Source organism: Felis catus, chromosome B3 (assembly GCF_018350175.1).
Source record: "Felis catus isolate Fca126 chromosome B3, F.catus_Fca126_mat1.0, whole genome shotgun sequence".
Classification (NCBI taxonomy): Eukaryota; Metazoa; Chordata; class Mammalia; order Carnivora; family Felidae; genus Felis; species Felis catus.
Genome location: NC_058373.1, coordinates 40,844,233 through 40,860,591, shown reverse-complemented (window position 1 = coordinate 40,860,591; position 16,359 = coordinate 40,844,233). Strand labels below are relative to the sequence as shown.

The 16,359-nt window shown below is 53.1% G+C and overlaps 2 protein-coding genes across 6 annotated transcripts; one reads left to right on the top strand and one right to left on the bottom strand.

Annotated features, from left to right (window-relative positions):
* Nucleotides 1–4,206: 4,206 nt before the first annotated feature.
* Nucleotides 4,207–11,482, top strand: SNX22 (sorting nexin 22). Of its 5 annotated transcripts, none has more exons than XR_006599133.1 (7): nucleotides 4,207–6,557; nucleotides 6,943–7,026; nucleotides 7,405–7,509; nucleotides 8,032–8,126; nucleotides 8,439–8,602; nucleotides 8,759–8,826; nucleotides 9,301–9,373. XR_006599133.1 is itself a non-coding variant. In XM_019832267.3 (7 exons), exons 1-7 carry the CDS (start codon nucleotides 6,483–6,485, stop codon nucleotides 9,420–9,422), a joined length of 618 nt encoding a protein of 205 aa, XP_019687826.1. In that variant the 5' UTR covers nucleotides 6,364–6,482; the 3' UTR covers nucleotides 9,423–11,482. The 5 variants fall into 5 exon arrangements, 4 of the variants coding, with proteins under 4 accessions (XP_019687826.1, XP_019687827.1, XP_019687828.1 ...); XM_019832267.3 differs by having other exon boundaries at nucleotides 6,364–6,557; nucleotides 8,439–8,507; nucleotides 9,301–11,482; XM_003987046.6 differs by having other exon boundaries at nucleotides 6,372–6,557; nucleotides 8,475–8,507; nucleotides 9,301–11,482.
* Nucleotides 10,099–15,866, bottom strand: PPIB (peptidylprolyl isomerase B). The gene is given in 5 exon segments (NM_001278847.1): nucleotides 10,099–10,221; nucleotides 10,788–10,972; nucleotides 13,382–13,475; nucleotides 14,638–14,751; nucleotides 15,732–15,866. Coding segments are annotated over 5 exon segments (651 nt in total).
* Nucleotides 15,867–16,359: the final 493 nt, after the last annotated feature.

Sequence of the window (16,359 nt, the reverse complement as noted above, 5' to 3'; positions counted from 1 at the left end):
TTGATTGAATTGTTAACTATGGTTGCCCTAGCAGGATGGAATTCTGCATTATTTAAAATTTTCACAGTATTTTATGTTGCTTGGAATTTCTGTGTATTTTTATGATCATAAAAATTAAATAAAGTGTTTTCATTATGGGAAAAAAAATGCAGTGCATCCTTTGAGGCCTACTCTCTATGTACCTTCTCTGGGAAGCTTTCTTTGATGCACTTTCCATTCTACCCCCAGACTGGAACGGGAGACCACCTCCTCTGTCTCTCTGTCATCCTCTTAAACCTCTGGTCTTTCTCACCCTGTGTGCATTGTTATCTCTGAGATGATCTCATTAGCCTCTGGCGTTCTGAACTCCTTCAGATCATGGACTGTATTGTTCCTACCTATCTCCGTGCTCCCTTCCACCCACAAAGGCAGCCTAAGGGGGCAATGGCTGCCATTCAGCTCTGGTGATTATTGTTTTAGGAGCCTGTGGGCCCAGATCTTGGGGGTTTTGAAGACATTCAGAAATCAGGCTTGATCTGGGGTTTGGTAGGCCGTGCTGTGGTTGGCAGGAATGGTGCTTCATCTTCCAGGGGAGGCCTGCAGGCTGGGAGGTGATAGCCACCTGCCCCAAGGCTTGCCTCAGCCAAGATTCCTCCCCTTTGTTGTGGAAATGCCCCTCTGGCTATGATGGCCAAACCTCTGGGGCAGAAAACACCACTCACCCCCAAGGCTGGTCCCAGGGAGCCAGGTGCACAGCCTCCATAGGATGCATTTTGGGTCCAGAAAAATCACAGAAAAACCATTCATTCTGAGTTAGGACCTTTCCCTAAAGGGATGTGACCATTGTTTCCAAATCACTGCCCCCCTCCTAGCTTCAGAGGTCTCAGCTTCCTCTTCCATTTTGAGTGGCAGCAGTGATGACCACAGGGGCCCAACCAGCAGGTCTCCCCACAGCCTCACCAGAAATAATAAGGCACCTGGCAGGTGGAACAAGTGTGGGGGCAGGATAACCCCTTCCTACCGAGAGGCCTAAGGATAAGGGCTGTCATGTGTTAAACACCTACTCTGTGCCTCTGGGCTCTGAAACATCTGGCACCAGAGAACTTCCAGGTAGTAAAAGACTGAGGCTTTGAGAAATTAAGCAATTTGCCCAAGGTCACCCCCCTCACCCCCCCCCCCCCACCCACCCCGGGAGAGCTCTGAGGTTAAAACTTGAACCCAATCTGCTTGACTCAACTTGTCTGCCACACCATGTCTCACACATTCTAGACAGGGGTGGACAAGAGGAACCTAGATATTAACCCACTAAGTTGTTTTCTTAAAGACTTGAATAAATTCACACAAGAGACCTGTTAAGGACATGTCACCCACCTGGCCTCATAGGCTTGTGGGCTTCTCTGACCCCTGTGAGATCCTCTCTCCCCAAACAGGCACAGTGCGTGGCCCAGTTGGGGAGCAGGAGCAGAATCTGGAAGACAGGAGCAGCTTGGGTGAGTACCTGGGGACCTTTTGCGGCAGAGACTAAAACCTCCACTTGCTGAGAGACCTGAGACAGAACCCAGAGCTAGAATGGGAGGTGGGAGCATCTCAGTTCCAGACCTCAGGGCCTGGGGTTGCGGCCCCTCCCGGCCTCTGGCCTGGCTTCCCACTTGGCCTCAGTTCTCGGTCTCACAACTCTTCACAGTAAACCCCCGTGACCTGAGGGTTCCTGAGCACATCTTTGTTCCTTGAACCTCAGTGCTGGGCACATGAGGGGGGCCGAGTGGTTGGTTCCCTGACATAGTCATTCTAGGGGTGTTGGGAGTCGCTGTAGAGCCAGAAAAAAATCTCCTTGGGAAGCTGTGCAGCCTTGGATGGCAGGTGGCTGGGGTGGCCTCTGCCAGCTCCCTTTGCTCCATCCCTGGGTCATGTCTGAAGCAACTGAGCAGTCCTTGTCATCTGGAAGGGGGGACACTGCTGGCTGGAGCCCCAGGGCTAGAGCCTGTATGTCCCCTGAGAAGCTGGTTACCAGCCTACCCTGAGCCAAACTTTGCTTTTGGGGCTCTGGCAGGACCTGTTTGTCAAAGGTGCCTTCCTAACACAACCTTCCCCCGGAGGCTCACTTCTCCTTCCTCACACCTCAGTTTCCTCATCTATAAAATGAAGAGTTTAGACTTCTCAATAATTTAAGATGTTTGAGAAGAACTATTTTCTCAGACATCTACACCAAAGTTCAGTATTCAACATAAAGGTACTGTGTTGTGTTTTTTTAACATTTATTTATTTATTTATTTATTTATTTATTTATTATTTATTTATTTATTTAATTTTGAGAGAGAGTGAGCATGAGTTAGGGAGAGGCAAAGAGAAAGAGAGAGAGAATTCCAAGCAGTGTCAGTGCAGAACCCGACCACGTGGGGCTCAAACTCATGAACCATGAGATCATGACCTGCACTGAAATCAAGAGGGGGATGCTTAACCGACTGAGCCACCTAGGTGCCCCGGTATTTCGTCTTATTTTATTATTCAAAATTGATAAGATGTACTCATTAAAAAGGCAATCAGTAAGAAGTCAGAAGCTGTTAGGATGAACAGGATAGTTGCTAATTTACGCCAAACTCTGCTTCCAGTTGATTCTACCTTTTTTTTTGGTTGCACAATATGGACAAGATCAGGAAAATTCTGATCACAGAGTTAGTAGTTAAAATAGTTCATTTTTTAAGCTAAGCCTGCAATCTCAGGATACTGAAAGAGGAATAGTAAAGTTGTGTTAAAGTTGAATCGGCAGCAATATATTAGGTTGGACCATATATAATTGCCAACAACCCGCCGTTTTGACTTAGGGCAAATTCTTTTCATTCAGTAAATAATAGCTGACATTTATTTACTGTGTGCCAGGCCCATGCACTTTGGAAGCATGATCTTTCAATCCACACACAGCGCTCTGCTCTGCTGATAAGGACCCTGAGCGCGGGGAGCTGTCTGAGCTTGCCAGGTGACCTTAGCCTCTGGGTGACGCCATCCTGGCGACCTTGCTCTGGCAGTGCTAGGTTGTTGGGCCCCCCTCGGTCTAGTCTGCCTCCTCCCACCGCTGCCGGCCAGGCCAGGTCGAATCCGGCAGGAAGAATCCAGCTTCTGTGCCTCGGCGGCGCCCACAAGCCCAGGAGCTGTTTGTTTCTTAAACGGGTTAACCACCTCCTGAGCAGCGTCCAGCCTGCCTAGTGAACGTGGCTTTGTGCGTGCCTGTGCGGAGGGCCCCCGGGGGCCAGGGCCCAGCCACCGCGGGAGCTGTTGTCCCTCCCACCTGCCCCGCCCCCACCCAGAGAGGCTCACCAGATCGAGCCCAAGAGGGGAACACCTTTGCCCCCAGCCCTTGCTGCCCTCTGCTTGGCCACCATCCTCATCTCCAAGAGCTGGCGTGGGAGTCAAGAGACTGGTGTCTACAACGTGGTCCCCAACCCGGAGCAGCACTGGTACAGGGGAAGTTGTGAAAACCCGCACACGATGAGGCTCCACGCCAGGCCCATGCACTCAGGAAACTGGGCTCAGAGCCCTATTTGAGATTTAACAGGACTTGTAGGTGATGATGATGCCTGCGGAGGTTGGAGAACCACCGCTCTATAATCTGATCTGGAAATACTTAGGCCAAGTTGGTGTGTGACCCACCAGTACTTTTAAGCCCCCTTCCCTTAGAAACTTGGAAATTAAAGTCATGTGTTAGAGAGTGATGGAGAAAAGACAGAGGCTTGCACACTAAAACTCATTCTAAAAACAAGTCACTTTGAGGGTCTACATAGTGGGTGGGACTCAGCTCAGTGTTCATAGACTGAGTGGGCCACTGCTTACAGCATACAGAAAATAAGTTTTCCTTCGATTATAACAAGTGCTTTGGAGTTTACATTAATGTCACGTATTCCCCTTTACAGGAAAATATTCTCCATAGCTTGTTTTATCTCCCCAAAGACATCCCCAAATGTCTGCAAGCCAAGGATCTTGTTTTTCTTCATTTGGATCTTCACTCATGGCCACGGAACACTGAAGAATCAGGAGCTGCAGGTTTCCTACCAGATGTTTTATAAGTCAGGTGCATCAAATCTCCCTGTATAACTGGTGCTGGGAATCCATTAATTGGAGGCGTCTCAGGAACACCTGAAAACTAAGCATATAAACGAGGTGTGTTCAACAATCTGCGACGGAGCGACGATGAGAGGTGCCCGGATCTGAAGGTGGGCAGAGGATTCCTGTTGTTATTCCTCTAACTCCTCCCTTCCTGCCTCTCTCCCAGGCCTTCCCTCCTCTCCCCAGCCTTTTCCCAACATCTCCTCCCCCGATTCAGTCAGAAAGGCTTTCAACCAACAAATGTTTGAGCGTCTCTTACATTCTTGGTGCCAGGGCAGCAACCACTGACAAGACACTGGCCTGATGGCCCTCAGAGCCTGGGGCAGAGTCGGGAAAACCAGGGAGACCCACAATAAACAAACAGTAACTACGTAACTAAGTGCAGAGACCGGGTGATATGATAGGGTAAGTGGACAGGAAGGAAGGTCTCTTTGAAGAGGTGAGTTTTAGGCCAAGAGCTGGAAGTTCTAGGCTAAACCCACCAGGTGAGGAGTCACAGCAGGCACAAAGGCCCTAAGGCAGGAAAGAGCGAGTTGGGTTTGAAGAACTGGAAGGTCACTGCCTGGGGCCTGGTACACGAAGGGGAAGGAGAGGAAATGAGATGACAGGTGGAGGCTGGGCTAGGTCACTTAGAGCTCTGTAGATTGTGGTAGGGAGGGGATGTTTTCTTCAAAGTACAACACGAAAGAAACCTTCATAAGGTTTGAAGCAGTTGCTTTGATGGTGGTTTGTGCTGCTAGGTAGACAATGGACCTTGTGTGAGAGAGGGAGGCAAGGAAAAACAGGGAGATCGATTAAGAGATGTAGCAGTTTTCTAGATGGTAGGGCAGTCATTAGGACAGGTGACCGAGAAGCTTAGAGGTCTGAGGTCCTGGGAGAGGACCCCCTGGTCAGTAGACAAGGAGAACAGGGTCTTTGAGTGTGGGGGCTCCAAAGTACAAGGAAATGAAATCTCAGCACTTCTGTTCACAGTGGGTGGTTTCCCTTCCGGGAAGTTTCACCTTCCTGATTCTGGGGCTTTTGTGAGATGGAACTTGGGGGAAGAAAGCGTGGGGCATAATATTGGTGAGACCTGCTTGCCTTCTTTGGGGTCACCCTCTCACCTTCTCTCTAGGGGCAGAACTGGGTGGGGGGTGGGGAGAGATTCTGCTCCAGCTCAGAAGCACCTCTGCACTAGCAGGGGAGGGAGGGAGTCAGTGATCCCCCAACTGCCAGCCTTTACCCCTAAGACAGGTGCTCTGTTTCCTCCTTCCCACCTTGAGGCCTCCAGCCCTCCCTCCCTCCACTGCCTGCTTGGGCCTTTGTTGGGGGAAGTCAGGGGAGTTGAGGACTCTGTTGAATGGGACAGATCTCTTATGGCTGAAGTGTAGGGGGGCTTAGTAGGGGAACAGAGGCCCTTTCTAGCCCAAGGGGTCAGAGAGTTCTGGATTAAATCTTGCCACATACCCAGGAAGGCCCTGCCCAGAGGGGTGAGCAGTAGCAGCCTAGTGCCATCTCCTACAGTCCCTCTTCCCCATTTATTGTCCTGTACACACACCACCCACCTCTGCCTCCAGGACAAGCCCTCAAGCTGCCAGTTTCTCAGCACCTGCTATGCTGAGGGCTTAACAGGGATCATCTCCATTTCCATACACCCTCCTTAGGCATAGTATTCAATTTTGCAGATGAGAACAGGTCTACACAGTTCAGGAAATCCAAGCTATCTGACCCTCAAAGCAGAGCTCAGGTCCCTAAACTGCTTCATCCAGGCAAACTGGATCTGAAGAAGGTTGGGGCTGAAAGATGAATGAATGCATGCATGCATGCATGAATGAATGAGTGAAATGAAGGGGCTTGTGGATGGTGGGAGAGGTGGACATCAAAGAGAAATTGGCCCAAGCCCTCCCCAGGCGTGGCCGCGCTCCCAGGGTCCAGGTGAAAGGTGGAGGAAAGGAGATGGGGGGCAGCCTGGTCTAGAGGAAGGGTGTGAGGATCTCAAAGAACATCCTTGATTGGCCCCCAAGGTCGGCGCCTAGGTCTGGGCCCCGCGTCCCTTCCTGCCGAGCGCCCACAGGCTCTAGTCCTTACTAGGCGCTCAATAAAAAGTAGGTGAAATTTTGGCTCGTCTACGGCTGTTAGCGGGCACTCAGAAAATGTTGACAAACGGCTGGCTCTCCGCCGCTGAAGGGTCTCCACCTGCGGCCCACTAGACTCGAGGGGCGGTATCCTGTCCCACCTCCCCCCGCGCTGCCTAATCAGCCCCTCGCAGGACTCGGCGGCGCGAGGGAACGCCCGGGGCGGGGCCAGCTTGGGGCGGGGCCTGCGAGCCCGAGGAGGAGGGGCCGGGCCCGCCGGGGTCGGTGATCTACACCCGGAGAGTTCGCGCTTCGAGCGTTGCGCTCGGAGGGGCTCGAGCCGTGGCGCGGATGCTGGAAGTTCACATCCCGTCTGTGGGACCTGAGGCCGAGGATCCCAGGCAAAGCCCAGAGAAAGGCCACATGGTGAGCGGGGGGCAGTGGATGGGAAGGTACGCGGGGACCCGCCGGACTCCCCCGCGCCGAATGTAGTGGGGACCCCGCGCCTGGGCTGGGGCGTCTGAGCGCGGCAGGTCAGGCCGTCAGAAGACGGCCTGCCGAGGGTCTCGGGCCGCTGGGATGTGCCAGCTCCGTGGACGGCGGTCCAGGTTCACAAGGGACTGCAGGGAACTGAGGGGAGGCTCTGTCCTCCCCCTTTCCTAAACGTGTGAGGAGCGTGGGAGGGTCTCCGGAGAGTGGCGGGGTTCCTAGGCCGCTTCGTGCGGGAGGGTGGGCGTGTTGCGGGCGCGGGTCCTGCTGAGCCCTCCTGCGGGGCCTCACGCGCACCTGGCCGCTCGCCCGCGCCCGCCAGGTGTTCCGAGTGGAAGTATTGTGCCGCGGGCGCAGGCACATCGTGCAGAGGCGCTACAGCGAGTTCCACGCGCTGCACAAGAGGGTGAGGCTCAGCCGCCGACTCACCGACCTCGGCCTGGTTCCTGCCCACCTCCTGGGAGACGAACTGCGGCCCCAGTCTCTGCCACCCCCGTTACCGCCCCAGTTCCTGTCCTGGGCACAGACCTCCCTGCGGGCTGCGGGGTGGGCGCAAAGGGGCAGGGTGCAGCCTGTACTATGGGTGCCAATGTGTGGCCGGCCAGACCTCGGGCGTTTGGGGGAGGAGGGTGCTGGGGCCTCTCTCCACCCTGTCCCAACCATCACTCATTAGGGTTTTGGAGGTGGGGGTGGGGAGGCCTGGGGAGAGACTCTTGGCTAGGCCGAAGTGAGCTTGAGGGCTCAATCAGGATGCTTTGATGGCACCGCGGTAACCTCCTGGCAGATCAAGAAACTGTACAAAGTGCCCGACTTCCCCTCAAAACGCCTGCCCAACTGGAGGACCAGAGGACTGGAGCAGCGGCGGCAGGGCTTGGAGGCCTATATCCAGGTGTGCATGGGGTTCACTCTGCTGCTGCCCCCCAGCCTGTTGGAGCAGAGGTGCGACCCAGAGGGAGAGGTGCGGGGGCATGGAATGAAGGAGACCCACATCGTAAGCATGTTATTTACTACCCCAAGCCTCAATTTTCTGAACAGTAATGGGTCCAAACAGCCCTTTCAGTACTGATAGAAGGGAATGAGGTAACACGGAGGCAGGTGGTTTCAGTTCACTGAAAGCTAGCTCTCTTCCCTCCAGGGTGAGAGCGTGTGCTACCCTCAGTGATGAGGATTTGGGTGGAGACCCCCCCTCTTCCCCACACAGTGATGCCAGATTATCGGCCAGGTTGGCTTGCTGGGCATACGACCTGTGTAGTTACTCACTCAGGGCCCAGGGCTCAGAAGGGCCCAAACTTGGTTTAATGCTCTGCTCTGGCTTAGTCATTTGGGAAGGCCCCCATCGTTTCCATTTTGCACTGGGCTCTATGTTAAATAGCTGGGTCTGATTATAGGTTTCCTCTGTTCTCCTCCCCAGGGTGTCCTGTACCTGAACCAGGATGTGCCCAAGGAATTACTGGAATTCCTGAGCCTTCGGCACTTCTCCACAGACCCTAAGGCCAGCAACTGGGGGTGAGCACCTCTAGGGGCCATGGCCAGGCAAGAGAGAGGGGCCCTAGTGTGGAGGGGACAGGGGCTCCCTGAAGTAAGCAGGTGAGGCAAGGTTTTGGAGGCAAAGGCCTGATTATTCGAGATACGGCCTCCCTCATTAGCTTTCTTGCTCTGGGCAGAGGGACTGTTTTCTGGACCGTCTTGGTTTACCCCAGCTACCTCCGGAACTGAGCTTGTTACAAATAGAAGTAGTGGTCCCCTGGGAGGTGTGGTGCTCGGCTTGCGTGTCTCCACCCCTTCCTCACGCGCGCGTGCCTCCCCCCCAACTCCTAGCCCGACAGCCGCTCACAGCGGGTCTCCTCTTTTCAGCGCCTTGGGGGAGTTCCTGCCCAAGAACTGCAGGCAAGTGGAAGCCCCGCCCCCAATTCCCCGCCCGACTCAGGCTGCCCCCTAGTGGCCTTGTGCCTGCTGGTGTCTGGCCTCTCCCAGCAGTCCAGGTATCTCTGTTGGTGCCTCCTGAGACCACTTCTCACTCACCTTCCCTTTTTGGGTGCTTGGTGATCTTAATCCCTAGTCTCCACCTGATAGGAGACCCTGCCCCTGCCTCGCCTCTCCTTCCACTGTTATGACTCTCCTCCCCTACCCCCCCTCAGCTCCCAGCTCCACCACCGGCCTGTCATCAGCTTCTGCATGGATCCCTACGTTTGCATTCCATCCCCAGGTGAGGGGTGGGAGGGATGGGCTCTGACCTATAATCTATATTTAGGGCCTAGGTAGCAGGGTGGGAGTCAGGGGCGAACTTGGCATTTTTCAGCTCAGGACCCCCAGGCAATATCTCCCTCCTAATGCCCTCCTTTGGGGCGACACCTATCCTGTTGCTCCTATAGCCTGCTTTCTATTCTCCTTCAGGAGGCAGACATGGTGAAATAAACTTGGCTCTCCTGGTCTCCATTCTTCACCTGCTTGGCTTTACCAAGCTCTTGTGAACAGGATGTGAGCCAGGAAAGCCAAGGCCCCATTTGGGGTGGCCAACTGTCGTTACCTCTGGCCTTGGTGGGGACTGCTGCTCCTGAGGAGGGGGCTGAGCCTATGGGCGCAGGGGCTCTAGGAGCTGCAGGCCTGAGGCTGGGCCTGTTCTACATCAATTTCTCTGTGGTCTCCTACCCCTTCCTCCCTTTTTCCTTCTGTCCCACAGAGCCTCTGTCCAACATGGTGGTGAATGGCGTGCTCCAGGGCCTCTATGGCTTCAGCACCAGCTCAGCTAAAGCCCAGTCCGAGGCTCCCTGTCACCCTGCTCCTTTGCCACCGATGCCCTGACCAGCCCAGAGGTCTGTGGGCCACCTGCCAGGACAGGCATGTGCCTCAGTGTATGAGCCCCCTTCTCAGAGGCTGGGTCCCCCTTGGCCCGGACCCAGGATTTAACCACCCCAGATGCCAGGGCAGGGACAACAGGGGATAAGGAATAAAGGGAGAAGTCCAATTTAGAGGTAGGCTTTGAAAAGAGACTGGTGTATTTCTTCACCTACCCCAGAAAGGGGCAGGAGACAAGCAAAGGTTGAGGCACAGTAGTGGCAAAGGTTAGAAACGAGGAGTAAAAGCTCCTGCTTGAAATTTTGTAGGCAGTGTCTAGAGAAAGGGGTCAGAGCAGAGCCTCAGATGGGGACAGGCACCCCCTGCCCCAAGAGTCCCAGACATGCTGGGACAGAGACTTGAGCAAGTGTTGGAGGCCCAAGAACTCAGCCCACACTGGTTTAAAAAAAAACAAACCACCTTTTTTTTTTATTGGTCAGCATGGATAGGAGTTTGTTACAAAACCGGGCCTGGAGGCCTATGGAATGTGAGGTGAGGAGTCCACTCTGTCAGATGCCAGCACTAGGGCCAGTGCAGCATGGAGCCGTGTGGCGGGCCATCTTTACCCACCCACCCCACCCCCTCCCTGGAGGGCAACAGGGCCGCACAGATGGTGGCTCAAAGGGAAGAAGTCCCTGGGGGCCTACTCCTTGGCGATGGCAAAGGGCTTCTCCACCTCGATCTTGCCACAGTCTGCGATTGTCACATCCTTCAGGGGCTTGTCCCGACTGTCTGTCTTGGTGCTCTCCACCTTCCGCACTACCTCCTAGAAAGGAAGGCAGAAGCAGTAAAGCAGAGAGGTCAGGAGGTCCACCTCTCAAGGGAGACAGGCCTCACAATATGGCCAGGGAGGGATGAGATGCCCACATGAATAGCATGCCAAGCTCCAGGCACCAAAATCCTAATAGAAGCATAGCCAGGTGACAGGGCAGGGAGAACCCAGAAAATGCAATAGTTTTGATCCCTGCAGTACGAGCCAGGCTGAGCTAAGGGCAAGGAGGAAGAAAAAGGTGGCTGGGGAGTGGGCACCAAGTGGCTTCTCAGGGACATCATGTTAAGCCATGTCCTGTACAAGTCAGGGTGGTGCCTGCACATCACTAGGTGAAATGGAGGCACCTGCACCTGTACAGCCTCAACAGGCCTCCTCCCGAGCCTGTGCCTGGAGCTGGAAGAATTGAGAACTTGGGGGCATAGAGTAGTAGGGTAGTTCTTAATTCCCCCCAAGTTTGTAAACATGAACACTGGTGTGAATCTGGGCCCCTTTTGGGAAAACGATAAAATATACGGTGCTTTCCTGATGAGAGCTGCCCAAGTTTAGCCCCTGAAACTCACCATGCCTTCCAGAACTTTGCCAAACACTACGTGCTTGCCATCTAGCCAGGCTGTCTTAACCGTAGTGATGAAGAACTGGGAGCCGTTGGTATCTTTGCCTGCATTGGCCATGCTCACCCAGCCAGGCCCGTAGTGTTTTAGCTTGAAGTTCTCATCAGGGAAGCGTTCACCATAGATGCTTTTACCTGGGAAGAAAGAGTAGGTCAGGGAGCTGGGTAGGCCCAAACCAAGCAGATCTTTGGGGTGAGGATTCCAGGGACTCAACCTGACCTCTGTGCCAGGCCAGGCTCAAATGGATTATAAGGACATAAAAGCTGTGCTCTTCCTACCCTCTGGTCTTGGAGCCAAATCATGCTGACAGACCAAGTGGGGCACGATGCCAGGCTGATTTAGTGAACAGCTCACCTGATCGATTACTTTGAGAATAGACTTTAGTGGCTTTTAAATAAGGCACAGATCAACAGCTACCCTTAGCTATGGCCTGAGAGGTCTGCCATAGGAACTTCCTGAGGGACTTTGGTGGAGAGAGGTGCTGTGCAGAGGACTTGGGAGGGTAAGAGCTCTCCAGAAGAAGAGGACAGCTTTTGTTCCTAAAGGCACAAAAGATACTGAGAGGAGGCGGGAGGGGCTGCCATTGGGTTCTGGAAAATCAAGAACCTCTTATTAATGAACACAAAATAAAAGCTGCCTGTTGATGTGTGTGGTGTGTCTTTCCACGAGGGGTCGAGGCCAGAGGGTAAATGACAAAGGGAGCTGGGCAGACCCCTACACCATTTCAGAGATCCTCCCTCAAGTTCTCAAGAGATGCTTCCAGGAGAAATCCTGTCTTGTTTTACCCAACACCTTTTTTTTTTTAATGTTTATTTTTGAGAGGGAAAGAGAGAATCCCAAGCAGGCTCCATACTGTGAGCATGCATCTCACAAACCATGAGTTCATGACCTGAACCGAAATCAAGAGTCAAAGGCTTAACTGAGCCACCCAGGAGCCCCTACCCAACACCTTTCAGACTCGCCTACAAAACTCCTTTTCCTTCCTCAGTACACCTTATTTTCACCCTGTGGTTCCAGAGGATGGACCCCACTTGGGAAGTGGTTCTGGACAGCTGCTCTTCAGGAGGTATTTCTGACTGTAGTAGGTGGGGAAGTCTGAACCTGAAAGTCACTAGATGCTGACAGGGACATCTCACACCCAGGCTAGGGAGGAACCCTGCCCTCTGCAGTGACTCCTGGCTCGAGTGCTGGCTAAGATCAGAGTCTTCTTTGTAAATCTCGATCAACTGCAGGATTTCCCCACATCTGTACTTCAACCACTTTCCCAACACACATGGACTCCCAAACTCAGATGAATAGCTCGAATTAAAGTTCAACATACTGTCTTCCCCTCCAGACTTCAGTTACTCTTTTGACACCTTTTCCTTTGCACATTGTCCATATGGTTCTCACCCCTGTTAGCTGTGCATTCTTCCTCTGCACTCCTGCTACCCCCACTGCAGGTACAGCTAATGCTCAGAGCGGTAACGGAGTATGCTGGGGAACCCTTGTGAGCATCTTAAATGTATAAAAACTGCCACATCACCCTCCCTAAAACTCCTCTGCGACTGGGTCTTCCATTCAAGTCCTCTGTGGAACTTCATGCAGGACAAAGCCCAGGTTGCCAGGTCTGCCCTGGCCCACCACTCTGGGACCCCAGTGTGGCATGTGCTCTACTTCCATCCCCCCCGACCCCATTATTCAGCCAAGCTCCTGTGGCATAACATAGCTGGGTTCACCTTAGCCCTGCTTCTTTGTCCAAATTCTCCCCAGCCAGGACCCCAGTTCAAATCTTCCCTCATATTCACAAGGCCACTTCCTGATCAGCTTGGCCAGGAAGTGATTCTTCTGCTTGTTGGCACTTTGAAAATGGCCGGATTGATTTACCACAGGCCGGGCACCTACTACGCAGAACCCCCAACTCATCCCATTCTTTAGCAGTGAAAGCAAGTTGCTGTCCCCCTGATTTTTGCACCCAGCACCTACCATAAAGCCTGTCCCGACAGATATCTGTTGATGGGGTGAGGGGCAGCCTTAGTCTTGAGGGAAGAGTATGCTGGGCACCCAAGTACGGTGAGCCCTCCCATGGGTTAGGTAAGTCCAGGCTATTTGTCTCTCTGTCCTATGTGTACAAGTAATGCAAAGGGGAGATTCAGTTGGCTCTTGCCAAGTGGTCTCTGGTGGGAGACTGCCAAGGGGAGCAGCTGCTCCCACCCCCGCTGGGGCTTCCAAGGTTGCCCACTCAGGCTTTGCATGCATGACCCAGAATCACCCACATGGTACACTTTGCTTCCCTTCCCCCCAGGGGGTATTTAGAGAAAAGTCATCAACGCTGCAGGCCTTGATTGCCAGGTCTGTCAGCGGGGTAAGATCCACATGACCCCTCATTTCTCCTCTCGTACTGGGTTCCCTGTACAAAGAAGGCTGCAGCTGGTCTCAATGCAGGTGCCAGTCCTGTCTCTGGACCTGGGTGAAAATGAGGCCTTGTCTACCCAACACAGCCCAGCTCTCCCCTGTGGGAAGCTGCATTAACAGATCCTATAGCCCAGACGACCTGAGGTTACCTCCAGTGCCATCTCCTCGGGTAAAGTCTCCACCCTGGATCATGAAGTCCTTGATCACACGATGGAATTTGCTGTCTTTGTAGCCAAATCCTTTCTAGAAAAGGGAATGAAAAGGTGAGAGGTGGCATGAGGCACAGGCAGATATTAAGTAGGCCCTGCAAGAGCCTAGCCCACAACTCATCATGGAAGAGATACCACTGCTGACCAGATTCATCATTCCATGTGCCACTGAGTGAACAGATCCCACAGGCAAGGCATGGAACACACAGATCCAGGAGAGGGGCTAAGACTGCACATTCCTCTGCCTTTATATAATTCCCAGACTTTACACAATTCTACTTCACATAATGTTTCCACCTTTCCCCTCTTTTTTTTTCTAATCATAGAAACAGATGCATGAAAACTGATCAAATCACATCAAAAAGTTACCTAATTCAATGGAAAGTTATAATAGGAACTTTTTTCCTTGATAATTTTTTAATTCCAGTATAAAAACATACAATGTTATATTAGTTTCAGGTATATAATATAGTGATTCAACAATTCTATACAGTATTCAGCACCCATTATGGTTAAGTGTACTCTTAATCCCCTTTGCCTATTTCACCCGTCCCCCAACCCCAGCCCCTCTGGTAACCACCAGTTTGTTCTCTAGAGTTAAGAGGAATACAAACTTTCTTAAATGGGGCACTACTGTTTCTTTAAAACCTGGGAAGCTCTGGGCCCTTCACCCTTAAAAGAAAGTTCTGGTTGCTTTTCCTTGACTACTGAAATGTCTTAAAAATAAACAATTTTCTTGGGCACCTGGGTGGCTCAGTCGGTTAGGTGTCCGACTTCAGCTCAGGTCACCATCTCGTGGTCCGTGAGTTCGAGCCCCGCATCGGGCTCTGGGCTGATGGCTCAGAGCCTGGAGCCTGCTTCCGATTCTGTGTCTCCCTCTCTCTCTGCCCCTCCCCCGTTCATACTCTGTCTCTCTCCGTCCCAAAAATAAATAAACGTTAAAAAAAAATTTATAAAAAAAACTAATAAACAATTTTCTCAAAAAAAAAAATCTATTTCTGAATTCAGTTTATAAAACCCGCAAGATGTGATAATAGTGGTTCCCAGTACTATGGGTCGGCAGTACTCTGTGAGGGTACTCACAGGAGCAGTACTCCTGGTATAGCTGGGCCACGCTCTGCACTTCAGTTTCCTGCCAGGCCTACTTGCCAATTTCACTTCATTTGAGTTTGACTACCTCTGCTCTGGTCACTTACCTCTCCCGTGGCTAAGGCCACAAAATTGTCCACTGTTTTTGGAACAGTCTTTCCAAAGAGACCGATGACCACCCGGCCTATATCTTCATCTCCAATTCGCAGGTCGAAATACACCTGAGGAAGAACACCATTTCAAAGTCAGCCTTTTTAAAGGGAAGGGAGGTTGGGGCGCCCGGGTGGCGCAGTCGGTTAAGCGTCCGACTTCAGCCAGGTCACGATCTTGCGGTCCGCGAGTTCGAGCCCCGCGTCGGGCTCTGGGCTGATGGCTCAGAGCCTGGAGCCTGCTTCCGATTCTGTGTCTCCCTCTCTCTCTGCCCCTCCCCCGTTCATGCTGTGTGTGTCTGTCTCAAAAATAAATAAAACGTTAAAAAAAAAAATAAAAAAAAAAAGGGAAGGGAGGAGCCAAGAAGCTACCATGAAGGTAGGAGAGAACAGAGCGGTATTTTGAAAACAGTGATTCCGAACCTGATTTTGGTAGTGACAAAAACTCTACCATGAGAATCTAATGAAGACTCCAGACCCTTCTTCTCCTAGAAAATGTTTGCGCTCTCCTTAAGATTATAGCGTGCCAAACCACCTTTAATCTAAATAAATAATGAGCACAGATTCTAGAAATGAACATCAAAAAACCATAAAGAGGCGAGCCTAAGCTTGCCACGCACGTTAAAACTAGATTGTTGTGTTTTGTAATTGGAAGTGGGTAAAATCTGGCCCAAGTAAAGAAAGGATTCTGTTTGGCAGACGTGATCTTTCACCATTTCCCCAGCGCTGGACAGTATTTGCAAAAAGACTGCTCTGAGGCTGACAGTGGCAGCCCCAGCTGGACATGCCCGGCGTCCGCTCCTGATTCACGGCAAGGGCTGGGGTGTTGGGGAGGAGCCGAGCATTCTCCGGTCTCAACGAGCAGGACTGCACGGACGCCACGAGGCCACAGCCGAGAACCTAGGGAGAGGCTGGGCCAAAGTTGAGGACGCCTGGGCCTGAGCTCCGGGAGCCTAAATGCCTCGAACACCGCTAACCAGCGGCGCCGAAGCCGGAACCCGGGGGACGGAGGGTAGGCCTTGCCAGGAAGGTTGGGATAGGGGAAGACGGACCTTGACGGTGACTTTGGGCCCCTTCTTCTTCTCGTCGGCCGTGGAAGGACCTGGCAACAGCAGGAAGAAGACGGAGCCCACGATGAGGGCGGCGGCGAAGAGCAACTTCATGTTCCGCTCGGAGAGGCGCAGCATCCACCGGGCGAAGCGAGCGCGGCCCGGGCAGCCGAGGGCCGGAAGAGGGTGGGGACGCGTCAACGTGGGCACCGGCGCCTCCACCGAGCGCGGCCGCGGGGGGGAACCGGGGCTCCTACAGGCCTCCTGGCAGGAGGCGAGGCCTGTTTCCCCCCTCTAGGTCGGCGCCGTGTAGTAGGTCCCCGTGGGGGGCGGAGCCCGCCTCGCGGACCCTGCTGGCTGAGACGCGGGCTCGTGGGTGGCTGCCACGTTACTGTGGCCTCATTGGCTCCCCCGCAAGCCAACGCCCACCCACGGGGAGAGGATCCCTGAAGGCGGCACCGCCCGGCCCTGAAGAGCGCGCGGATTGGGTCTCCGAGGAGACTACAAGCCCCAGCATGTAGAGCGATGGGTCCCTTGGCCGGCTCTGCCTTTGTGGGAGTGGAAGTCTTTTGGAGGGTCAGTTTATGTTAGGAAGTCGGTGGATAGCGGGAGAGAAGGCACTTGTTATTTT

Coding starts and splice junctions, on each gene's coding strand:
- SNX22 (XM_019832267.3), top strand. CDS start 6,483: ATGCTGGAAGTTCACATCCCGTCTGTGGGACCTGAGGCCGAGGATCCC. Junction 8,127..8,438: donor CCTAAGGCCAGCAACTGGGG/GTGAGCACCTCT, acceptor CCCAACTCCTAG/CCCGACAGCCGCTCACAGCG. Junction 8,827..9,300: donor CGTTTGCATTCCATCCCCAG/GTGAGGGGTGGG, acceptor TCTGTCCCACAG/AGCCTCTGTCCAACATGGTG.